At 40.7% G+C, this 26,008-nt stretch overlaps 1 protein-coding gene across 1 annotated transcript; it reads left to right on the top strand.

Annotated features, from left to right (window-relative positions):
- Window positions 1-434: 434 nt before the first annotated feature.
- Window positions 435-18,987, top strand: CCDC134 (coiled-coil domain containing 134). Its single transcript, XM_063308356.1, has 7 exons — window positions 435-582; window positions 12,439-12,551; window positions 13,620-13,741; window positions 14,677-14,761; window positions 15,433-15,614; window positions 17,174-17,245; window positions 18,013-18,987. Exons 2-7 carry the CDS (start codon window positions 12,449-12,451, stop codon window positions 18,136-18,138), a joined length of 690 nt encoding a protein of 229 aa, XP_063164426.1. The 5' UTR covers window positions 435-582; window positions 12,439-12,448; the 3' UTR covers window positions 18,139-18,987.
- Window positions 18,988-26,008: the final 7,021 nt, after the last annotated feature.

Genomic DNA, 26,008 nt, shown 5'->3' on the forward strand with positions numbered 1-26,008 from the left:
GCTCTGCTGAAGCAACCAAGCTGTGAAATTCAGTGTCATGCTTTTTATAGAAAATGAAATAGATCTCTAGAAGCAACAGAGATCATCGTTATCAAGAATATTAATTTTTACTGAAACACCAGACATGCTTTCATTAATCACTGATTGGTTATATTTCTATTCCTCCTCTTACTCCTTCCTCAATTATTAACTTTTTACTCTCAATCTAATTCTTCCGAATGCCTTTGCTGTTCTGACTTACAAACTTTCCAGAATAGTCTAGCGTATTTCAGTTCACGTTCCTGTATTGTACTTCCGTAATTCAAAAAAGTGCCTTGCAACTGCAGGTGAAAAAAACATAATTTGAACTGACCAACGACTAAAGGGAAAAAGGCACCGGCAAAATTACAGACGGAACTACAATACAGAGGATCCTGGGAAGCTGGCCGAGGAAGTGACGTTTTAGTGTGGGGTATGTGGTTTGCTAACAGCCAGGCCAGTCAGCCGAAGAAAGGTACCGGGAAAAGGAAGAGATGTTGCAGCATGACAGTCTCGTTGGAGTGAAGTCCTGCTCTGGTGAATCGTTGATGGTTGAGGCAGCTGGTAAGGATTTTTTGTTAGGGGTCTAGCAATGGTTGGCTGGGTAACAAGCATTTTTCCCGGTCTGACGCGGTAATATTCAGGGGCATATTACTGTTGAACTGCAGATCTGAGAGATGATCTTGAACTGCAGGGCAAGCGGGAAAATACTTCATAGTTTACCCACTGCCGGTTCTCCGCGATTCAAATGCTGTAGATAAGATTGCGTGTAGAAAAGGATAATGCAAATATCGAGGTGCTAGGAAGAGCGGCCTAAATGAGGTGCTAGCATTGTTAAGCCTAATGAATCTAAAGAGCGGCAAGTAGAAGACAGAAGGTCACCCCCTCTTTTCTTCTGCTTGGTGATAGGTCTCTCTCTTTAAGCAGATGGTTAGGCAGTTTCGAAGCACACGTGCCAAAATCCCAATTCTTTTATGTTCCGTTCTGTTTTTAATCGAGGCCTGCGACCCTCACAGTTCAAGCGGCTTAAGTATATTTTAGGCTTGCTACTCCACTCGCGGGAAAACAGCAAGCTAAATTAAATTGTCTGAAGTGGGGCGTATTTGAAAAGCGAGGATTCTGCCACGTTAATATAAAATAAAGCTTCTTTCGAGTCCAGCTTGACTACTGTGTAGCGATTTTGGCAACAAGCTCGATAAAAGTTTACTTTTTGTTATATAAATATATTTTGTAAGGCCATATTATAAATATATAAAATACCAGTTTAAATTGGTTCAAGTGCTTGATTGCCTGGTAGGAAAAAGCTTAGATAGTTACTTGCAAGTACACTGGTTATGTTCAGTTGGGTAGCCTCCTCTTGACTCTGTAAAATAATTCTCAGACAAGAACTGGCATTTAGAATAATCTGTTTTACCACTTAGTGTTTAACTTGAGCATGAGCTTTGTATCTCCACGCTGAAATAACACTAGCCTTTAGAGGTAATGAAATGCCTACAATATTGACTTCCTTCCTGAGGATCTGTAAGTAAGTGCACTATTGAATTCATTGCTTCTCCCACTTTCTGAAAACGCTACAGCTAGTCTTGGCAAGTACTACTATTCTGTCTCGTGAGAGATCTACATTGGGTTCTGTGCAGTGATGGATCCTTGATCCTGAAACCAAGCCCCTTCATCCAGGACTAGATTAAAGTCCTGTTGTACTGGAGAAGCAGATTCAGGAAAGATAAATTGTGCTAATTTTATAAATCTCTGGTATGTCTTATACCAACGACAGATTAAAAATGCTGGATTATCATAGATATTCATGCTGACTGTTCTTCAAAGTACTGTAAATGCCTTTGTTTTGGATAATTGCCCAAACTCAAATCTGGGCAACTTTTGAAAGGAAGCTTTTATTTATATAAAAATGTAAATGATTGCAGCTAAGAGAGATTTTGCTTGTTTTCTGTACTTTTCTTTTGTCTATATTTCTCTCATATTGTTAATAAACTTATTATCAGTAATAGTTTTCATCCTTAGCTTGTGGAATGGATAGTACTGCTAATAAAGAAGAACAGGGTTGTGCCCTATAAGAGACTGCCTACTAAATTCTGAAGTAAAGAAGTCAAATCTGTAGAGACTCCAATAGAAGAGAAGAGACTCTGTAGAGACTCTTGCTGTAATTTCTGTTTGCAAAATTGCTTAATCAGAAGTAATTTTGCTACAGGTTTGATTCTCATTCTGCTGTAATCAGTGATTCCCCCAAATAATTTTTTTGATATAGGAAGTAGATTGCCATGTTAAAAGATGGTGTTTCTGCTGTACTAATGCTTGAGATACTTGAGATATATTGCATAATCCCCTGAATATGTCTCCCCAACCCAAACTCTCATGGTACCTGCTATCATATCAACATTATGGGAAGCATAAAATGGCTCCAAAGGAACAGCATAGTGTTTTCTTTCTCTGTATTTCTAGTCATCCATATATTTCTGTTGAAAAGCAGATTGCAAATAAAAGGACATAAAATTATGATTATTTTCTTCATAATCTATATTTTGAAAGGTTTACTATAACTTATTTTTGTGGTACTTGCTGCTTCCTAATTGACAGAACAGCAGTGTGCAGATTAGATTCTTATGGTTGTGCTTTTTAGATTGCTCCAGGGGTTGCACAAATAAATGCATTGGTATTTTCTGAACACTGAGAAAGTGTTTTTCTTCTGGCCTTATCCCACACAACCTTTAAAGCAGTCTTCCAGTCTGGTACCATTCAGATGGGTTGAAAGTTGTCCCAGAATTCCTAGTCAATAAACTTCAGGAAATTGGGTTGCACAAGTTACTTTAAAAGACTCAGTTGAACCCTCAAGGTGCTTGACAAACCTATCTTATCTTTACAATCTTGAGGCAATTTGAGCTGAGAGAAAATGGTATGTCTGAGACTACCCTATGAACTTCTGATGAAGTGAGGATTTGAGTCTGTATCACACAGGTCCAAATCTGGTAATTAATTCACCTACTTGGGATGATGAGTCTATTTGAAGATCCTGTTTGCCTCTTAAACTCAGCAACACCAAGGGAGTGCTTTGGGCTCCACTGTACCAAGAACTATTGCTTTAGCAAATGAAATTTTAATATTGATTTGCAATAGATAAAGAGCAGAAAAGAGGTGAAAACACCTGTTGAAACCATCTGGGAGGTTTAAGGGCTTTACTCCCTTTTGCTGCTACTATATTCTAATTTGGACAGATCCATCTAGTCACTACAAATAATTTATTCTTGCTTTTCATTATTTTGATAATCCAAGCTTGAAAATGGATTAATAGTTTATTTCTTTTGATGTATTTTAGAATATAATTTTTTGTAGCAAAATATTACAGTGTGTAACAATTTAAAAAAAATAGCCAAACTTAGATACATCAAGGAACTGGGTGACTGCTTATTTTGAATCATCAAGTTTAATTGTAACTGCTAAGCTAACCCTAAACCAAAAAACATACTGTAGTTTATATGTAAGAATGAAATGTTTGAAATGTAGCCTTAATTTATTTGTTTGTTGTCTTGTTAAATGGAACAAGTCCTACAATACATTTTTTTCAGTTTCATATTGAAGCTGTTCTTGAAAGATTTTCTAGTATCTCGATCCTTAACTAAATGGATTAATAAATGTAACTAATATACAGTATAATATAGATATATAGAGTTATGCCCCAATAACATAATCAGTTACTATAATAAAGAGTAGTCCCATTCGTTTTATAAACAGTACAGTATTTAAATATATCTTTATTAAGGATCCTTTTTTAAAAAAAATTAAACAGATGCCACAGTAGTTTGATTTTTTTGTTGTTATGTACATTTTGTGAATTTATTGGTCGTTTGGGATGCCTTTGAATTATATAGGCCTGGTTATACTATTGCTCATGCTTCATGGAAAAATAAAAATAAAAAAGTTAAGCAAGAAATATGCGTAAAATTTAAGAAATGTTTGAGCACATATGAAAGACGACTTAGGATTACATGTAACTTTTATGGGTGCTAAACAAGAAGTTAATTCCCTTTGTGTATTTAAAACAGAATGTTCATTGAATAACATAAAGCAAAGTTATTGAAAGTGAGGTGAAAGATCTGGTAAATTACTAGACTCTTGATCTCTTAAATATTCAGTATTATTCCTGTTGTTAAGGACACTCAAGGTAAAATGATTCTGACTAGATACATCAGCATTTAAAAATTTAAAAATTGTATAATTCTGTTATAAGTGATGTATAGACATTTTAAAATAAATAACAATGTGCTGGTGCTGTGAAAAAGGCAAATATAACTACCATTATCAGAATGCCTTTATATTGGTCTGTAATGCAATCACATAGGTACAAGAAAAGAAAGGCAGTATTATCAAGGACTAATAAAAGGTGAAATTACAAAAACTGGAATACTTTGGCATAGAAAAAGAATAATTTGAGAAATGCTGTTACTTAGGATATTTATGTGTTAAATGTTTATCCTACTTTGTCTCCCAAGACTTCACAGGGAGGTACATAGCATTACATTCTCCACTTTTTCTCTACACCAGCATTGTGACCTGGGTTTTGCAGAGAGAGAGAGAGAGTAGCTAACTTTAAAATTCCCCAATGAGCGTTCATGTCACTCAGTGTGGTTTCATCTCCCTGTCCTAGTTCTCAGTTCCTTAATTGCTATAGCATGCTGATGTATAAAATTACATATGATACAGAAAAAGTGAACAGGAGAAAGATTTTTGCTCTACTAAAACCTGGGGTCATCCAATAAAGCTGCACGTGGAATATTTAAGACTGATAAATAGAAACATGTTTACACACTGTTCATAGTCAAACTACGGAACAGATTACCAAAAGATGTAGTGAAGGCCACCGTTTAGAAGTCTTTAAATAGGTTTAGAGAATTCATGCAGGATAAACTGTCAATAGCTATTAATCAAGATGACTGTATCTTCAGAATCAGTGGTAGCATGTCTATGAATACCTTTTGCAAAAAAAGATGAGCTGCTGCTGTGCTGATGCCCTCCTTGCAGGTGTCCCATAGGCATCTTGTTATCACTGTGGGGACAGAATACTGGAATAGAGGGGCTTTTGATGTGATCTAGCATTATTCTGCTTGTCTTCTTTCTTTGTAAACGTTCCTTTACAGAGCTGTGTATGCAGCACTTAACATTCAACTCATAGCCTGGTCTACAAATTCCTAGTGTACTAATACATCTCTCGTTAGCTAGCTCCATCTGTTTCAGAATTAAGTTTAGAATCTCAGTTACAGATAAGATTCTTGTTCTACCATGGTATGAAGTGCTTGTGGACATTTTAAAATCACTAGTATGTAAAATATAAAGTATAGATATTAGTATGATACATACATTTTCAAAATTATAAATCACAGCTTATTAGTCACTAGGCTTCCACAGATCTGGAAAACATTCCAAAACCATAGGTGGCAGAAGCGTCTGTGTAAGTATCTAAATAATCAGATACTTGTGGTTCTAGATCTAATTGTTGTTATCTACAATTCCTTATATAATTAGTTATATGAGTTACATTGTTTTTCTAAAACAATTCCAAAATAACATGCACAGATCAAATCTTGGCTCCTGAACACAATTTTTAATGTTATTAACCTTTATCATGTCCAAAACACTATACTAAAAAAACTATCAATTGTCCATGTAGATGTTTTCTAATCCCTTGATCATTTTTTGTGTCCTTTTCTGCACCTTTCCCAGCTTGATTATCATTTTTCAGAAGGGCAATCAGAATGGTACATGATGCTCAATCTGGCTATACCTTAAGAACTCACAGTTACAATATTTTCTGTGGAACTTCTAGAAGTGGATTTTGTCAAAAGTTCTTTGGAAGGCAAGGTATATGATGCCTGTCAGGACTACCTACCTGTCGATAGATATTCTCAAGGTTAAACATTATCTGACATAGTATTTACTCTTGAAATCCTTCAGCTTAGATTAGCAGAAAAGTTCTGTCCCTGAAGATACAGAATTTGGGTTGAAGTGACACTCAACATAGATTGGGCCAATAAGTTTTAATAATTGAACACCATCATCTGTGTCAAGTTTCTCTTTAGAAAACCAACAAAACATCACCATTCTCAGCTATTAAAACACACATATACACACACAACTTCTGATATTGCAATAAAGGATTCATTGTCCTAACAGTCAGGAACCACGCTGAGACGAGGAATAAGTCTCTAGTGTTTTATTACTGCTACAGTAGATAGAAAATCCTAACAAACGGAAGAAGCATGAGAAAACCCATACAGATAAACCCCAAAAGTCAAGGCGGGTCTGTTCTGTGTCTCTTTGAATGGCTGCTCAACTCCTCACTACTACACATGCGTTTTCCCCCCTGGATAGGGGCCCCCTCCTGCTCACCATCAGTGCTCATGACATGCATAGACAAAAACATGACAGTCACTGATGGATAGGTTTCCTGATTTGGTTTAGTACAAATCTCCTGAGTTAAAAAGTTTATTCCAAATTTCTTTATTTGATTTACTAGGTTGAAGTTTTATGTTTTGACTTTTTTTCTTCCTAATTAAAACTCTCTGTTGATTTCATTATACTGAATATATAAAGCATGTAGTACTCTCATCTGTCTGCCTTTTTTAAAAGTAAGTATTAGAATCAACACTGTGTCACAAATTTGAATGATTTTGGATTGGCAAAAAAATAAGTGCACACAAATGGAGGAACAACCACTTTTATTAAACTGACTAAATTTTATTGCTTAAGTTGTTCAGTGTTGTTTTAGTTATTATTCACAGTGAGTTTATTCAATTATTATTTGGTACAATGTGACTCCACACTATATCATATCCAAGATCTTTTGCACAAATCAGGTTTCACAAATCATGATCCAAAGAGATTCTACATGATATTGTCATAGAACATTCTGTAGTTGTTCTATGACTACATTTATAGCCTCTCTGCATGCCTGCAGCCCTTAGTTATAGTAGGCTCCCGTATAGAGAAATGTACAGAATTATGAGTAGCTTCTTGTAGAGAATTTGACCATGCAGGAAACAGTGACCTTTCATGAGCTTTCTCTAGAGAAAGAGATCTGATACCATGAGCATATTCTACAAAGTCCTGGTTGATCCCATGGAAAACCAATTCTAGTGTGGGTGTTCAGGTTTGAGAACCTGGCTAAAACATGACAATTACATAAGTGGGGCTTCTGGTAAAAAAAAAAATCAAGATCTGATTATCGCTTATTGGTATCTCTCTGCACTTCACTTTGCACCATTTGATTCATCAGAATGTTCAACATATGAAACAACGATAAGATATTGTACATCGCTGTAATGGTATCCTTTACTGTGTTAAGAAACACAGCATTTGCAGTGTTCCATCAACATTTGACTAAGTGATTTCTGTTAGTTATATTTCAGCTGAAGTTTACTTGTGCTTTTTTCATGGCATGAAGCAATTTACTGAACATGCATTTCCTTCTTTACACACTTCTTGTTCTTCCGCAAGTTCATGACTAAATTGTTTGAGCCAATTACAGCATGTTTTTTAAATAAACTTTATTAAATTTCAAAATACAAGTAAAACATTTAAAGATAGAAAGAGATTAAAGAAAGAAGAAATGAAAAAAGAACAGACTTAAAAGTACAGAAATAAAAAGAAAGACATAGAAAAAAGAGAGACTTCCAACCATCTTCAGTACAGATAAAAACATAAAACTACATTAACCTCTTACTCTATTTTTAACTAAGGTACTCATTATTTCTATATTCTTGTACAGTCCTAATCGTCAAATCCCAAAATCAAAATTTTATCTTTTTCAGTTTCAAGCAAAAAGTTCAAAAGTAGTTTCCAAGTAAAAACAAAGGTAGACAAATTATTTTCTTTAATCAATGTAGTCAGTATCACCATCCCTGCCAATTCCATTAATTTTACCATCCATTCTGCCACAGCAGGAATTTGTAAGTCCTTCCACCTTTGTGCGTATAAAAGTCTTGCTGCTGTTATCATATATAAAAACAAAGTCCCCAAATTTTCTTGCAAACTGTTTATCCATCAAGCCTAAAAGAAAAACCTCTGGCTTCAATTGTACGTACACCTTAAGAATCCTTTGAATTAAGGTACATATCTGGTCCCAATAGTTCTTAGCTTTCTTACAACATCAGTATGCTGATAATACCCAATTATACATCTCTATCCCGGGTGAGATAAGTGATGCAGTGACTGTCCTTTCTCAGTGCCTGGGGGCTGTGGGGGTCTGGATGGGGAACAACAGGCTTCAACTGAACCCTGGTAAGACAGAGTGGCTGTGGATTGATGGTGCTTCATCTTCCAGGAAATTGTCATCCTTAGTTCTGGATGGGGTTGCACTGCCCCAGACAGACTCAGTGCGTAATCTGGGGGTTCTCCTGGACTCACGACTCCTACTCGAAGACCAGATGGCAGTCGTGGCCAGGAGGGCCTTTGCGCAACTTCGGGTTGTGCGTCAGTTACGCCCGTTCCTGGATCGAGAAGCCCTCCGAACAGTCACTCATGCCCTGGTTATCTCCCATATAGACTACCGCAATGCGCTCTACATGGGGCTACCCTTGAAGAGTATCCAGAAGCTTCAGCTGGTCCAGAATGCAGCCACGCGGGCTATTTTTGGTGCCCCTAGGTCGGCACACATAACACCATTACTGCACGAGCTGCACTGGGTGCCAGTCTGCTTCCGGGTCCAATTCAAGGTGTTGGTTATTACCTTTAAAGCCCTACATGGCATGGGGCCAGGTTACCTGAGGGACCGTCTCATCCCCATTACATCGGCCCGCCCCACCTGATCATCCAGAGAGGGCATGTTGCGGACCCCGTCCATAAGAGAATTTCATCTGGTGTGGTCCAGGAAACGGGCCTTCTCTGTAGTGGCTCCCGCTCTCTGGAATATCTTGCCCCCGGAGGTGAGGCAGGCCCCCTCACTCCTGACCTTCCAGAAGGCCCTGAAGACCTGGTTCTGCCATCTCGCCTGGGGCGGGAAAGTGAATAACCATTCTTGGGGGTGGCTCGCACCCTAGAGTTCCTCCCACCAGCCTGGATTTTATACCTTTCTTGGATTTTCTTTATTTACTGTATTTTATTATAACTGTTTTATGTGATTTTAATGTTTATATTTTATGCTGGATTTTATTGTAAACTGTCCAGAGTCCCTCTTTTGGGGGAGATGGGCGGTGGCTAAATTTGAGCAATAAATAAATAAAATAAAAACATACAATTCATATTTGACAGTGTAACCTTGAGGTATTTAACTTTTTTTTCCATTTTAAAACCCGTCTTATTCATCAAAATTTCTTGATCCTGTTGTGTCATATTTTTAACCAACATCTTTGGTTTTTGTTTATTTTGAAACCAGCTAATGCACCAAAGTCTTTCAATTTCTTCATCAAATGCTTGATATCCCTCTGAGGTTCTTGTATAATCAAAACTAAATCATCAGCAAAAGCCCTTAAACTTCTTTTTTAATTTCATCTTGTCTAATGCCTCTATTCGCCACTTCCAAGACTAAAATAAAAAGCAAGGGGGACAGAGAACATCGTCTTGTCCCCTTCTGTATCTCACATGGTTTGGTTAAATCATCATTAACAATAATGCATGCCTGTTGAGGTGTATATATATCGACTTAATTCCTTGAATAAAATTTTCCCCAAAATCCAATTCCTCCAAAACTTTAAACATAAAAGACCAGTTCAAATTGTCGAAGGCTTTCTCTGCATCTAAAAAAATCAACGCTGCTTGTTTTCATTGTGTTGTTGAAAACATTCAATAATATCCAGTACAATTCTCACATTGTCTCTTAATTGCCTCTTGGGTAAAAACCCACACTGATCATCAGGAATAAAGTTCTGTAAAATCGTCTTCAATCTATCAGCCAATATTGAAGTAAATATTTTATAATCATACTTAATAATGAATTTGGTCTATAATTCTTAGTTAAAGTAAGATCTTGTCACTCCTTTGGTAGTAAAGCAATATTGATTAAATTCTGGGATGGAATTTAATCTAATTCTCTGCTGTTAATAAGTTAAAAATTACACCTTCCAACATCCCAACAAAATGGAATCTTCTTCTGTTTCAAAACTTCTGTTAAAAAAGAATATTCTTTTCTTTTTCTTAAAATCTTGATAGGGATTTCTTTTAAAACAACTATATCAACATTATCAATTTTTAATCTTGAGACAAAATGGCATTGTAGAACTTGATCCCTTGTTCTTTTCCTTACAAAGTGAACCAAAACATCCCTTGGTGCCTTTCTCAATGTGATATAATGTTTATACAAAAAACTTTATCCAGTTCCTCTTTCATCTTTTCTTCCTCCCAACTCAATAATTTTGCCAGTGCTTGAGATATCATCTTCCTTATATCCTCACCCACCCTTTCTGGGATAGACTGCAGTCTTAAACAGAACTCCTTTTCTCTGAGTTCAAGCATTGCAAGCTTTTCCAGCTCTCTTTCAAAATGCACACCTTTGCTCCATCTTATTTTCCAAAGAGTCCACTCTGTCATTCACCTGTTTAACATCTCCAACAATCTTTTCCAATTTATCATCCAGTTTTTTTTCCAGGGTTTAAAATTTGGCTTCTAACTTTGGCCATAAATTCCTCAAAGATGGATTTAAAAAACTCAGTATCACCTGATCCACATCATAGCACTCTCCTCGTAGTCATAGTCTGTAGCACCGTCTAGTGTCCCAAAATATAAAATGCAAGCAAGAAATCCTCACTGGAAATAACAGTAGAAAAAACAAATAGGATGAAGGGAAACTTCTCCAATTACTTTTGTTTATAAATCCAAGCCAATCAGCACATTGGTAGATTGTGGGAAGAGGCAACTTTCCGACACTAAACTGCAAAAAAATGTAAATCACATTTGTGGAATGTCTGTACAACTGTTGCATCTTCTTTCCATTGGGTATTCAGGAAAGATTAAAGACCTTCTAATTTCTTCCCAATCTCTTGCTGGATAGAGTATGTCCACCATATGAGTAATGTCCTCTTTAAGGACTTCTAGCATAGAGCGACTCCTGTCATAGCATTTTCAGTATTGTGGATGCAGAGCACCACCAGCAGCTGTTTCCAAGGCAGTAGATTGGTTGAATATTTTCTCTAGAAATAGATGCCATGGACAATAACAGTGTGAGAAGAATGGTATTGCAAAGTATCAGGATTTCTATTCCTTTACTAATAAATTCTGGTTTCTCATTTATGGGGTTGCCTGCCCACACACTTACTTGTAACTGCTGCTCTTGCAATGGCTCTTTATGCAGTCACTTAAGCCATTTTCTCTATTGAAGAGATATCTTTATTTTATTGTTAAAATAGTGAAATACAAAAGAGAAGTAGAAAGAAAGTAAGATAAAACAAAAGAATAATACTAAATATAGATTAAAAGCATTATGAAAAGACAAGTAACACATTCTCCCCTTCCCTTTCATTTGGGTCCCCAACTGGTGACTGCAATTTAGATAAACTTTACTTTGAATGTTAAAGATTGTGGTTAATTTCTGTATAAGTCCTATAAACCATATTAGAAATGTTTAAATTTGCCTTGCTATGTAATGTGTTGTTCATAAGGGTTCTATTCCTGCTTGAATTTGGTTAAACTTCTGTTATGGATATCTTCTATCAGTTTTGCCATTGCAGCATGTTCTTCAATTTTAGTCTCCCAGTCTAGTATCCTCATCAAGCTTTCTCTTTCCCAATGCTGCGGAAAGTTTGTTCTTGCAGCTGTAAGAGCTGTAAGCTGTAATAACTTAGTAAATTGAGATATTTCTCATTTATGTTTCCTGGAATTATACTTAATAAAAGTATCTGTGGTTTCAGTTCAAATTTTATTTTTAGGATTTTTTAAATATATTGATATATTACTTTCCAGTAGCTCTGAAGCTTTTTTGCATAACTGCCACATGTGCTATCTATTGAAGAGATACTGAATGCCTTAAGTATGTATTGATTAAATTGGGAAGTGGAAGGGTTGCTAACACCCTTTGCCAGCCAGTATACTAATTGGAATGTAAGATTCTAGAGATATATGATACCGTAGATACTAAAAGCACAGCAGGAATAAACAAACACAGTTCCTGCTTTACTATAGTGAGCTTCCAGTAGACTGAATATCCTGAATCCATTTTAGTAACATGAGTAGGTTTTGGATATACATTGCCAAACCGGACTAAGTGACATTCAGATTGTCTATGAGGCAGGTCAAGAAATGGATGGAGAGGACCTTATGGCTTAAATTTGGAACAAATTTGTTCATGATGCACTACTATGCACAGGTATAATTACAATGATGAGACCTAACTAGGTTGACAGTGTGTAACTGGGTTGGATATGTTTTTAATTTGAATCACAGAAAGCTGTTGTTTCCCTATCATCTTTTTTTTCTCCAATATAGGATTTTAAGAATGGATTATTTCTTGGCCTGCACATTTCTCTTTACACTGATGTTACCAAGAGGTATTACTACTGACACAGAGAAGAAAACCTCAGATTCAGGATTGGAAATCTGTATCCTTCTTCAGTTTTGGGTCTTGGATTTGAAATTGGCCACTTCCATATTTCACAGGTTGGCTAGGTGCAAGATGGAACTGCTTACCAAACTGGGACAATCTTCAGGCATCATGCGGAATCCCTCTGTATTCATTAGGGACCATTCTGAAGGGTCTGCCAGTGTTACAGAGTTCCGGGGCTGCTATAATCTGCAGTTTGACAAGGAGTGATCTGACCATAGCAAAAGAAAATGTTAATGTCTTCCATTCTCATATCCTATCCCATCGTTCCAAAATGAAGACCAGATCAAGCGTGTGCTCACCCATCTGTGTTGGAGCCACAATTACCTGTGACAAGCCCATGGCTGCCATAGAAGCCATCAACACTGGAAAACCTGCCCCCTCCCCAGGGCATGGAGGTTGAAATCATCCCAAATTAAAAGCCGCAGGAACTCCAACACCAACCCTGAGATGAGTTCCAGGTGCTCATGGAGGGCCACTGCAGGACAGCTAGGTGGTCAGTACTTCAGCTTGTCACTGCAGCACATTTCAACATACAGGCACTCACAGCCAGTCATTTATGGTGCTCTTTGTCACCTCAAGGTTCCCATGAACAATCACAGCAACCCTTCCTCTTTGGCCCTGGTGTTGGGCTATAGTAGGATCTGAAATCCAACTGACAAATTTCCAATAGATCTGCATACCCATTTTTGCACAGCCAGCTCTCAGTAATATGTATCATGTTCATGTGTTTGTCTCCCATCTTGTTATAGATAGGTGTGATCTTATTCTGCATAGCCTAGTATTTACCAACAAGACCTAAAGAAAGAGGCACCTGACAATTCAGGCACCTGAATCTGGGTAACCAGTATATGTATTTCATATTGGCATTTGTAGATTTCTGTTAGGATAGATGTTTAGATGCTGTAGTTAAAATGAACAGCTATTTGGCAAAATGTTTACCTTTGAAGTGGTAAAGTTAAGGGCAAAAATATATGAGGATTATGCTGTGCATTGTTGTGTTGATGAGGGCGTACCAAAAAATATGGGTACCCTGATCTGTATGGAACCCTTGACCAAGACACAGATAAGAAGCTGTTTGAAGTAAAGCGCAAAGACCAAATGAATGCACTGAAGAACCTGATTGAACTCAATGATGTAAACCAGCAGTACAAGATCATAGACATCATGCTCAAAGGTCTCTTCAAAGTAAGTCTTGCCTATCTGAGCCCCAATTTTTTTATTACAGCATATTTCTCGGATAGTCCTAAAGCAGTATTAGGAAAGTAATGGAAAGTATAGCCTCCATGCCATTCGCTAATCTGACTGCAAGCCAGCTTAACTGGGGGAGGAAGTTCATGCACCATCCTGCAAAGTAGATTGCTGAAAAATTTAGCAGCTGTCATTCTGAACAGTTCTTGCTTATGAGTTAGCAGCCAGGCATTTGGGAAGAGGAGATGGTAGCTCTTGGGAAATGGCATTTACTGAATGTATTGTGCAATGTAATTTCTTAGGGAGACCTTGGAGTTTACAGTAGCTATTGTATATGTTCTTATCAGGTACCTTTTCGTGAGTTTCATCTGCATAGCAAAGGTTAATAGAGAAGGACATTTTCAACAGCTATTTCATCAATATATCTTGGCTGCATTCAGTTAATACTTTCCTATGGCCCTAATATGGAGCATCAAGACCTATTTCTTCATTAGTATAAAAGTATAGCACTGTGATATGTTTTGGAGTAATAATTTTTTGGTCATAGTTCAGGAACTTTAGTCCTCATCTCCTGGCAAAATGTATTTGGTACTTTAGATACTAGGGCAGCCTCTAACCTGATGCCCTTCAGATATCTTAGAATACAACTCCCATGTTTCCCAGTATCTAGAGGACACTGAATTTGGGTAGGCTGGAGTAAGATATTTATTTTATTATACTGCAGATTGTAATGCTATTCTGCCATGGCACCTTTTCTAAGTTCTCTAGTCTGTTAAGGTTACATCAGCTAGGCATCTTCATCCAACAAATCAGAGGAAAGGATTGGGCAAGGAGGATGAAAAAGAGACTTGTTTGGCAACACAGGTATTGGAAAAATATTTTGGGGGGCAGGATTGGAATAAATTGACATGAATTTCTATTATGATGTGCAGGTTCTTGAAGACTCACGAGCAGTACTTATAGCAGCAGATGTTTCACCAGATGGGCCATTTTCTCAGGATGAGAAGATAAAGGATGGTACAAACGTTTTGCTTTCTAGTCACAGTTTCTCTGTCCATTATCTTTTATCCATTAAATTTATAACTTGTTATAAATAACTTGTTATTTCTGACATTTATAGATGTAGTAGGATGTGAATAGAGCCACATGCATGGTGTATGAAACTTGAAACAAAGCAGAGTCTTTCTATTTCACTTTAGTATTTGATGGGAAAATAATATTTTGGGGGATGGCCAATAACATTTTGATTCATACCTTGGTTTTGGATTTCCTCAGTTAAATACAGTACCCATTTTATCTCAGGCATAGGTATAAATACATACATAACTAGATATATATATATAGATAGATGTCTGTATCGAAATAAAGAAGTTACTTACATTCTAAGCCAGAGATCAGTGCTCTTTTTTTTAGGTATATAGGTATAAAATGTTTGAATTTCCAAATGCTGTACTTTATTAATCTGGATTAATGACATGGTCTTATTTTTATGCTTAATCACTAATACAGGCCAGAATCCTTACTCTTCTGTCTTCCCTCCTTTTCCCTTGGTAAACAAAGATTAGGAAAAATGTTTTATTTTAATTAATACTTAATATAAAACAATGGTTCAAGTGTATTGAACAATAAGATTGTTCCCAAGAATGTGGAATTGGTCTGATTTTTGCATTGTGACTCTTTTCCCTTAGCCTATTCCCATGTGGTGGAGAATACTGCTTTTTTTGGGGATGTAGTCCTACGTTTTCCCAAGATAGTGCACCACTACTTTGATCGCAATTCCAATTGGAACAACCTTATTCGCTGGGGGATCAGCTTCTGCAACCAGACAGGCGTATTTGATCAAGGTCCCCACTCACAAGTATTAGGATTGGTAAGGCAGTATGGTTGCTTGGCAGCTCCTCTCATTTTGTCTGTCCTTTAGAATTGAATAGTAATTCAGAGAAATGTGGTAAAAGATTGAGGAAAACAAAAAATCAAATGGTTGCCTCAAACATTTCAGGATGCACATGTAGAAAAAATTTTTTGTGGAGGAACTGTCATGAAATCTGTGCATAGTTAACTGTTGATATTAGATATAGATATAGATATCCTCTAATATATTATGAATGGTCATCATTTCTCAGCAAATGTTTTAAATGGTCTTTTTTATACACTGTGTTTTTATTCTGATCACTGCCCAGAGTTTCTTCTAGTAGATGGGCAGCTATATAAGTTTGTTTAATAATAGCAAATAAATGCTTGTATAGGCATATTACATTTTTACATATTTTACTTAGATGAGTGATTTACACAAAAGTTGCATACTTATTACTACAGATAATTTGTTTTCCTATAGAAACGTTCTGATACCATCTTAATAGCATGTCTGCACACTCTTGCATCCATTACTCTCGTCTACTGATATAGTACATGTGTTCCTTTTAAGCTGGGAAGTTGAAAAAACACTCTGGACAAAGGCAGCAACAAACAACTTTGGTGTTGTTATCCAAAAACTTACTTGGATGTGTCCATAAAATCATCAGGAATGAGCTTAGCTTGAAGGGGACTAAGTTTTTTCCTCTTCACATTGTAGTACCTACACAAAGTCTATTTTAACCCTTTATAATTTGCATAGCTGGAGTTCTGGGGGTTGTAAGATGAATCGGTCAGCCCACAAGAGACATGCAAAACTTGGTGTCATATAGTATGCTTTATTTTTGGTGCATTTTTTTCACTTTGAGAGAATTTGCACTTAAATACCAAATGAGAAAGGTAGAAAATGTATTTTTTTTGTTTTATTTGTTAACTAATTTGATTTTCATGGCTGCCTATCTCCCCGTCGTAACCCTGGGTGGCTAACATCACATAAAAAACATAGTGCAAAATAAACATAAAAATACAGCAATATAAAAGCCTTTAATGGCAGCTGAGGACAAAACTCAATCAACAATAAAGTGACAGCATCTCACAGGCTCCAACTAACCTGGTGACCCCTATGCACATATACAGGCCCTTTAGAACTTTCCAAAAAACTGGCAAGGCTGGGGCCAGTTCACTCTCGGCAGGGCTGGGATGTTCCAAAGGGCAGGCGTTGTGACAGAACAGGCCCACTTTTGGAGCCTTTTTTGTCAGAAGTGGGACAGGTAGAAACAGAGAGGGGTGATCCCACAAATAACTCAGCTTCATACCATAAAGGGTTTTATAGGTCATCACCAGCACCTTGAATTGCATGCAAAACCACTGGAAGCCAGTGCAGCTCACAGAGAAGTGTTGCATAGGTGTCCTGAGCTGCATCCTTAACTGCCCACATTGCTGTATTCTGAACCAGGTAATTTCAAGGGCCGCTCTGTGTTAAGCACATAGGGACAGGGCTGAGAGGTGGGCAAGGAGGAGGGAGGATAACATAGATGAGAACTGATATTCACCATTTTAATGTACTTTCTTCCACAGATGGCTCAAGAGCTAGGAATTAGTGAGAGATCTCCAGACTACCAGAATCCCTTTAAAGCAGACAGTTCTGAAGTAAGAGTCCACCTTATCTATTATTCCCTTTTTTTCTTGCTTTCTGGTTATTCACAACTTGCTTGTGAAGGAAAGAAAAGGGCAGCACTGTTTGATGGCAGCAGTACCCAATGATTAGTTGATAATCCCTAATCACTAGAGTAGTAATGACTTTCTTGACAGCTTTAAATCAGAAACTTTCACTATGGCAATCCTATGCAGCCAATCAAATGCTTGTTTGCTTCTATTACCAAGTCTCAGCATACACCGTTGCCCCCATACAGGTTCTGCTTCAGATATGACAGTTTGTGTCACAAATGTTGACAGTGATGGTATGATCACCTTGGAAACACATCTAGAGTGGTCAGTTTAGCATACGGGAATTTATGAACTTCCCTTCAATATTGTTCTAAGCTGATCACTCTCTTACTGCAGAAAGATGCAAGATGGCTCTTTTCCATGCTGTCCCTTTCCACATCCATTATGTGGAAGGGGATACTATGACACTTGGAATTGTGGGAATTCTAAATTAAATATTGTTAATCTTGTTGATTTGCTTGCCTTTTTTCTCTGTGAGCTTCTTTTCATGTAAGGAGTTCCAACTGGGGCAAAAGTACAGGGAGCTTGATGTTCTGATTAATAGCTAAATTAGTAGAGGATCTCCTGAAGATCACTGAAATGTCAGAGACAAAAAGCTGGTGCAGCTAAAAGGAGGAGAGTTACAAAGCAAAAACTATTACCCATGCTTTTGATGCCAGAATCCCTAAACTCATTGTGTTTACTTTTAGTTTTTCCCTGGCGCTAACACATTCCAGAAGGCTCTCCGGGAGGAAGAGAAGCGTAGAAAGAAAGAGGAGAAACGGAAGGAAATTCGCAAGGGGCCTCGCATCTCACGCTCACAGTCTGAGTTGTAATTCTAATGCCATTTGCCCAGTCACTGAAACTTTTGCTGGTGGGAGTTAAAACAACTGAAAAAGGAATGCCCCTTGTGACCTCAGGAAAATGCCAAGCTGTTGAAAGGTCAGAGCTTGGAGGTGATATTCTTTCAACAGGACATTGGCATGTACTAGATTGTGCTATAAGAAATACCTAGATGAAGACCATGAGGTTTCAGTGCATATTTCCTTATGGGAAGAAAGACTTTTCCAAGTATCTGGAATGTATAGAGTATGTCAGGGACTGTTCTCCATGTGTATTTTTGTCTCTTGTGGCTTTGCCAGTTTGTAATGCTAAGAGTGTTGGGAAAATGGGGCAAGAAGAGAGGGAATTAATTCTCTGGTATATGCCATGTCTACCATTGATAACATAATATACCATGTACCATTATGCAATCAGAAAAGTAATATATTATTGCTGCAACAGATTTTGTTTCTGGGCAGCAAAGAACTACTTTGGAAATTCTTTTAGAGATGCACAATTCTTTTGAATTCTTTTAGAGATGCACAAACTTGGGAATATTAATTAGAGATAAAGTACTTTTTGAACACTTATTCTTTAGATTGTATGGAATGTGACTGGGACCTGGGATACATGAAAGATACACTGTTCCTTAAAATGTCATAATAATAATTCAGAGCCCTTCTAGGTAGTATCAAATGCTATCTGGTTGTCAAGCTTCCTTCATTTTACAAGGCTGTTAAAGTATTTTCTCCTGAAAGGGAAGAAAAATGTTTAGTTGAGAAGAAGGTCAACAAGGCTGTGCACCATGATATAATGCCTGTACTTGAACAAGAGAATAAAGTGTCAAGGTAAAGTGATTTTTAGCCTGTAGTCAGTGTGAGTTGGCTTTGTTGATAATTTCATAATGCAGTATTACTACCACTACATACAAATTACTGAAAAGCCTACAAAGTTTTAGTGATTACCTTGTGCTCTACCAGGACTACGTCTGAATCTCCTTTATGGTACTGTATGTGTACATCTAATTGTACACCATGTACATTAGATCACCTTTATTGTTTGGTAATCATATTTACCTTGATTACAAAGTACCAATTTGCCCTTAGTTCTAACTCTATGGAAAAGCTAAGGCTAACCATCTGGCTTTTGCTCTTTTAATTTTTATTTTGTTCATTTTTACCATTAAGCTACAAAAAATGACCAGTAATAAGTTTAACATGTGAGCAGTGAAATTCTGAAAGCATATTTTTGCCACTCTACTGCCTTATTGTTTCATAAGAGGGAGCTGCCTTTTTTTCTCAACATTTTCAAGCATTCTGTGAAGGCTTACACTTGAAACAGAGTTCAAATTTCACCTTAACTGTTAATTTTACACTAGAGATCAGCTGGTTTTAGATCAAAGTATGGTTAGTGTTCTCTTCCCAATCTGCAGTTCTTCATTGGTGAGTTGAACTATGGATCTGCACATAGCCACAAGCAAGCAAGCTGTGGGCATTTGGCAGTGGAACCTGTACAGCAGCGGTCCCCAATCTTTTTTGGCACCAAGGACCGGTTTCGTGGAAGACAATTTTTCCATGGACCTGGGTGGTGGTGGTTTCGGGATGATTAAAGCGCATTACATTTATTGTGCACTTTATTTCTATTATTACTACATTGCGGCAGCAATGGAGGCAGTGGCAGAGAGTGGAGGAGGCGTAGGAAGGTAGGACTTGGTGGAGGATGGGTCAGCACAGCAGGGCTGGAAGTGGCTGAGGGCAGCGAAGGTGCAGGAAGGCAGGCTTCTCTGGTGGTCTGGCTGTGCAAGGCTTGGAAGGTCTTCCCAGTTCTGGATCCTAAGAGGCGAGGTCTGGAAGCTGAGCCTGAAGAATGCTTGTCCCCGACAACATGTTCCTCTTTTTCCCGACCTTTTATTCTTTTTTCTTTGCGCTGTTTGGAGATAGCAGCCAATAGGCTTGCTTTCTTTTTGGTGCTCTTTCTAACTGTCAAGCTGTGCTCTGTTGTAACTTTTCTGCCGTTGCTGCAGAGCTCAGCACTTTTCCCGCCATTGCTGCAAAACTCAGACTGCATTCTAACAGAGAATCTACTGCCGCTGATCTGACACGAGGCAGAGCTCAGGCGGTAATGCAAACGATGGGGAGTGGCTGTAAATACAGATGAAGGTTTGCTTGCTTGCCCCCCACTCACCTCCTGCTGTGAGGCCTGGTTCCTAACAGGCCGCGGACTGGTACCAGTCCGTGGCCCAGGGGTTGGGGACCCCTGCTGTATAGCATTTGGCAGAATGGGTAGCTTTTGTTAAGGACTTGGATTGATTGAAACTAGGAGATTTCTCTACATTCAGATAACTGGAATATTGTACATCCCCCATTTCTAGTGGCACTGCCTAAAAGGTAATTTACTCTTATCAGGGGATTACTTTTGTAGAGAAGGAGGGTTTCTTTCAGGGGATACTGTGGCTTGACAAGGCTGGAAATTTTCTCTGTTTAGAAAATAAGAGAGCCAGCTATGCTTGGTTTGGGGAAGGGTATGTATGGAAACTGGAAATTGACTTTGCTTTTCTTGAATAAAACTGAAGTTTTGAAAAAAGCTTCAACATCTCATTCTTGTGAGCCATTTCAGTGTGTCACAGGAGTAGGAGAGATGGATTTATCATTTTTAAGTTGGATAGTTCTTACATTCAGAACCAACTGTTTTAATATTGTCAACTTAGCTGGTGAAGTAACAGCAATTTTTTAAATCAGTTACATCTAGTTTTATACAACACTTTTCTAATCAGTTTTATAATTGCAGACTGTTGCAACCGGTATCCATGCCGATCATTTTTTTTAAAAGCTTAAGAGTATTTTTTCATTAAATGAACTATTGTTTTTGCACATTGTTGTTGAACCTGAGACATTGGCAAACTAGTATTGGGAGGGCTGCGTCTTCAGATATTTGGGTACCAAGTCATTTGGGTCTTTAAAAGTATGGACAGTCTTGAATAGAACGTAGAAGCACATAAATAGCAAGTGCAGCTCTTTCAGAATGAGCATAAAGTGATTGCACATGGCTGTATCAGTTAAAGTCGAGGTAGATATACAAAACACTAGGTGGAGCTTGCAGATCACCTTCAACAGCAGCTCCACATATATCACATCATAGTAGTCCAATCATAGTCTATGCAACCAGGCAATTTCTTGCCAAGGAATAGTAAATCTGGTAGTAGAAGCTGCTGCCCATGGGTTGCTCACTATTGTTCTACAATATAAGAGGCACTTGTGCTGCATGGGCAAAGATTTTAAATTATATTGTTGGGGGATGTAGGTACTATTTGCAATCATAATGGTTAGAACTGTGAATTCTATTTTTGTTTAGAAAAAAATAACCTTAAAACAAAGTTTGAGTTAAAATAATTACTTTTAGAGGGTTTTCTTTACTGTTTAAATGATTAAATTCTTCAACGATACTTGGAGAGTTTGGTTCAACAATATTGTTGTTATAATTGCCTGATTATTTTGAGAACTGCTGTTTGTTGCCAAAATGTCAGTATAGAACATATGAAAGTACAGCATTTTCAGTTTTTCCCTTCCCCTAAATATATGGTAGACCTTTGGGTTTGAAGAAGACATGCTGTTGTGCAGTTCATGGAGGTGGCTCTGCAGCCCGTCTGGAAGCACAGAGTCTAGCATAATGGGGGCACTGGAAGTCCATTGTTGTAGTAACTGTGACTGACTCTGTGACACCACTCACGGTTTTCCATCTGTTTTTGGCAGCGCCTGTCTTCAAAGCTGGTGGAGGATTCATAGCATGGGGCTCTCCAGCGGGTTCTGTCAGCAGCCGCAGCTTCTAGTTCCCTTGGCTGGATGTCACAGTGGCATAGGGTTTCTTTCACAGCGTCTTTGTAGTGCTTGCATAGTTGACCTCGAGGTCTCTTCCAAAGAGTCTCTTTCAGTTCACTATAGAGTACTGAGTGTCTCTTCCAGTACACCATAGAGCAACTGGCGAGGCATACAGTGGTTGTCCATTCTGATGATGTGCCCTACCTATCACATCTGGGCTCTGATAATCAGGCAGTCAATGCTGGTAGACTCCATGCAATCCAGGACCTCCAGGTTGGAGACACAGTCTTGCCAACGAATGCGGAGGATTGTCATGAGCACCGTTGAGCTGAATGCATCAGCACAATGGCACACATAACAATACGATGGAAACAAGAGCAAAGGATTAAAAGATAAACAAAGCGACGCACAACAACAGACACAGACCCCGAGGAGAAGGGAATGACCCCGGCCGGAAAATCCAGTCAAGAGAACACAAAGGGGGAAGAAAGAGCGACAAAGACAGGGTGGATCATGAGGCACACCTGGAGCTGTCAGCAGGAACGCAAAGGATATCGCCCAGCTGAAAGCAATCACCGGCCGGAGGAAGAAAGCGATTACGAGAGAAGCCCGGGGCACCAGCAGGGGCCCCGCAACCCCTCACCTACCGGCAACGAAGCATACAGGACTTGGGGGGATGACACAACCCAAGGTGGGGGGGGCGCTGACCGGCGTGGGCTATTTAAACCCCGTACCGGCGCGCTCCCTTCACTCTCAGCTTTTTCTAGCTATGCACTATGCTGAAATAAACCAGAACCTGATCTTCCCTAAATTAGTGTCTGTGTTTTACTCAGTAGTAGGCAGCGCATGACATAAAGCTGAGAGTCATAAACTCGACCTCGCCAAGCCCCACTGGACAAGAACGAGCCGCGGGAGGAACAGACGGCGAGAAGAACACGAGTGGAGAGCGATGGAGCCGACACGTCGCAGCCAGGACGGGTGAGTCGTACGGCGAGAGGTGGAGGAGAACCGACAGCAGCCAGAGGCAACGCGGACCCCAGGAGCCACGGACACCCTCCCGGCCCATCCCGAGCCTCAGCCCCAGCCCCGGAGGGAGGCGGAGGTGACCTGACCACGGGAGGGAGCAACATACCTCCCAAGTCCCGCGGAGACCTCCCCGCCCCACATCGCACCCTAGCCACAGGCGTGGAGCTTCAGCCCAACTGCAAAAAACGCGGTGGAGGACGGAGGGACGAACCAGCCGTTTCGCTCCCTAGTCAAGGGAGCTGACCAGCGGACGGAAACGCCTGACCCCCACCGGTGGCCCAACTACGCGGAGACGCCGACTGGTCCGATCACAGCCGCGGCGTGGACCTTGGACCGAGAAACGTAAGCCAGACTCACGGCCATGGAAGTCCAACTAAGGGACCTCGGGACCATGCTGCAGTCGTTGATGTCCTCCATGTCTCACATGAACATACCCGCGCAGGTACACACCCCTATTCAAACCCCGAGCGGGTCATGGCACCCCCATAGGCCAAATGCTAACAGGCAAGCTTCCCTGGTGGAAGAAGCCATGGGACGGGATGCGAGGAGAGGGGATCCACCGAACACCAAGGCCCCAAAGGACTTCCCCATTTCCTTCGACGGAAACCCCACGAAGCTGTTGTTTTTCGTCACGAACGCCAGGGAGTTCATGGGGCGGCACGGACACTCCTTTGACTCCGAAGCGGACAAAATCGCAGCCGTGGTGATCAAGTTGCAAGACAGGGCGGCGGACTGGTACGTCCAAATGTATGAGTCCAATTCCCCAGCCCTCTCTGACTTCCACGCCTTCATCACAGAGATGAAGCACTATTTTGAGGACCCGCTAGCCAAGGAGAGGGTTAAAAGTGCGCTTCAAGCCCTCAAACAGGGCGCACGAACTGTCGCGGACTACGCCCTCAAATTTAAAGCCCTCGCAGGGAAGATTAACGACTGGTCCGAGACTACCCTGATAGAGATGTTCAAAAGGGGCCTCAGCCGCGAGGTACTCCAATGGGCACTCTATTGGGATGACCCGGAGACACCGCAAGGCTGGATCTACCTAGCGGGGAGAGCGGAACACGCTCATCGCACTTTCTTGATGACGGCAGAGGACAAAACAAGCAACAGCCCAAAGGTACCCGCGCCACACTTGGGGCTGGCCGGTCCCATGTACCAAAAGGAGAAGTTTGCTCGCGGACCCTGCGCGAAGTGCGAGAAAATGGGGCACAAAGCGGCAGACTGCTTCTCGAACAGAACGCCAACTAGCGCTCTCAAACCCGCACTGAAAACGACGTTCAAACCAACTAACCCACCGCCGCCCCCCCACCGCCGGATGACCGGATCCACAGCGACACCGGACGAAGACTTGGACAATTACTTGGCGGGGGAGGACGTCGAAGTCCCAGACCGGCTGGTGGGAAACGCTCCCCGCCTGCCTTAAAACGCGCCGCGAGGCAGGCGGTGGGACAGGGGCGCGAAGCACATAGAGCGACGAAAGCTCCGTAATAATGGGGACAATCAGGCTTTCCTTCAGCAACAGAGCCACCACGGCTGCGGCGCTAGTGGACTCGGGGTGCTCCAAGAACCTGATCCACCCCGACATCGTTGCCAAGCTCGACCTGACTTGCCTCCCCCTCCCCACACCGCTGGCTTTCCACCAACTGGACGGCTCAACAGCGGGAGGGAAACCAGCCACGACGCAGACCGAGCCTGTCACCCTGCAAATGGGCACCCACACCGAGCGAACATCTTTTGTGGTAACCCACATAGGGCGACCCATCATAGTACTAGGAATACCGTGGCTTGCGACCAACAACCCGCGCATTAACTGGAAGACCCGCACCTTCCAATTCGACGATGGCGCGTACCGGGCGCCAGTTCCGGCGGGCAGGATCAACCCCACAGTGGGACGGGCAGAGGCAGTGGCCCAGGACAACACAGCAACCCCAGAAGAACTACCTGAACAATATGCTGATTTCTCAGAGGTCTTCGGGGAAGAGGAGGCGGACCAACTACCCCCCCACCGCAAGATGGACTGTAGAATTGAGCTGCTTCCCGATGTCCCCTTACCCAGGCCGAAGATTTACTCGATGACCCCGAAGGAGATGACAATCCTCCGGGAGTTCATCGATAAAAACCTGGCTAGGGGTTTCATAGAGCCAGCATGCTCACCGGTCGGAGCGCCTGTCCTATTCCGAGAGAAAAAAGACGGCACCATACAGCTCTGCACCGACTACCGGGGCCTCAATGCGGCGTCCCTATCCAATAAATACCCCCTACCCCCCGTGAAAGACATGCTCGCCCACCTGTCCACGGGAAGAGTATTCTCCAAACTGGACCTCCGCGAGGCTTATTACAGGATCCAAATCAGGGAGGGGGACGAATGGAAAACAGCGTTCAACTGCCCCCTAGGCGCCTTTCAGTACAAGGTGCTGCCATTCGGATTAGCGGGGGCCCCGGGAGTGTTCATGCAGCTCATCAATGAGGTACTGCATGAACACCTGTTCAAAGGGGTACTAGTTTACATAGATGACGTCCTCATCTACACCCAGACGCACGAAGAACACGTAACCCTAGTCAGGCAAGTCCTCGAAAAGCTAAGAAGGGCGAAGCTCTATGCCAAACCATCTAAGTGCGAATTCCATAAAGCACGCCTAGACTACCTGGGGTACCGAATCTCCGGCGAGGGCATAGAAATGGACCCCGCAAAAGAGGCGGTGGTGAATTGGGAACGCCCACGTAACAGGCGCCAACTTCAAAGCTTCCTCGGCTTCGCAAACTTCTACAGGTCATTCGCACGGGGGTTCGCGGAGATAGCCCTCCCCCTAACAGACCTCCTCAAAACTAAAGGAGTTGGGGACACACGGCAAGCCAAGAACCCAGGGACAGTACTAAATTGGACTCCCGCGTGTCAAACAGCGTTCAACAGACTGAAAGCGCTGTTCACAACGGAGCCAATCCTCGCACATCCGGACCCAGAACAGCCGTTCGTGGTCCAAGCCGACGCCTCAGACTTCTCCCTGGGGGCCATACTGCTCCAAAAGGACCCCGCAGGAATCCTGAA

Source organism: Candoia aspera, chromosome 7, assembly GCF_035149785.1.
Source record: "Candoia aspera isolate rCanAsp1 chromosome 7, rCanAsp1.hap2, whole genome shotgun sequence".
Classification (NCBI taxonomy): Eukaryota; Metazoa; Chordata; class Lepidosauria; order Squamata; family Boidae; genus Candoia; species Candoia aspera.

Bases quoted from the DNA above. Each gene is read 5' to 3' on its own strand.
- CCDC134 (XM_063308356.1), top strand. From the start codon at position 12,449: ATGGATTATTTCTTGGCCTGCACATTTCTCTTTACACTGATGTTACCA. The intron at 12,552-13,619 runs GTATCCTTCTTC...ACCAAGACACAG, and splicing joins AGATTCAGGATTGGAAATCT to ATAAGAAGCTGTTTGAAGTA. The intron at 15,615-17,173 runs GTAAGGCAGTAT...TTTCTTCCACAG, and splicing joins ACTCACAAGTATTAGGATTG to ATGGCTCAAGAGCTAGGAAT.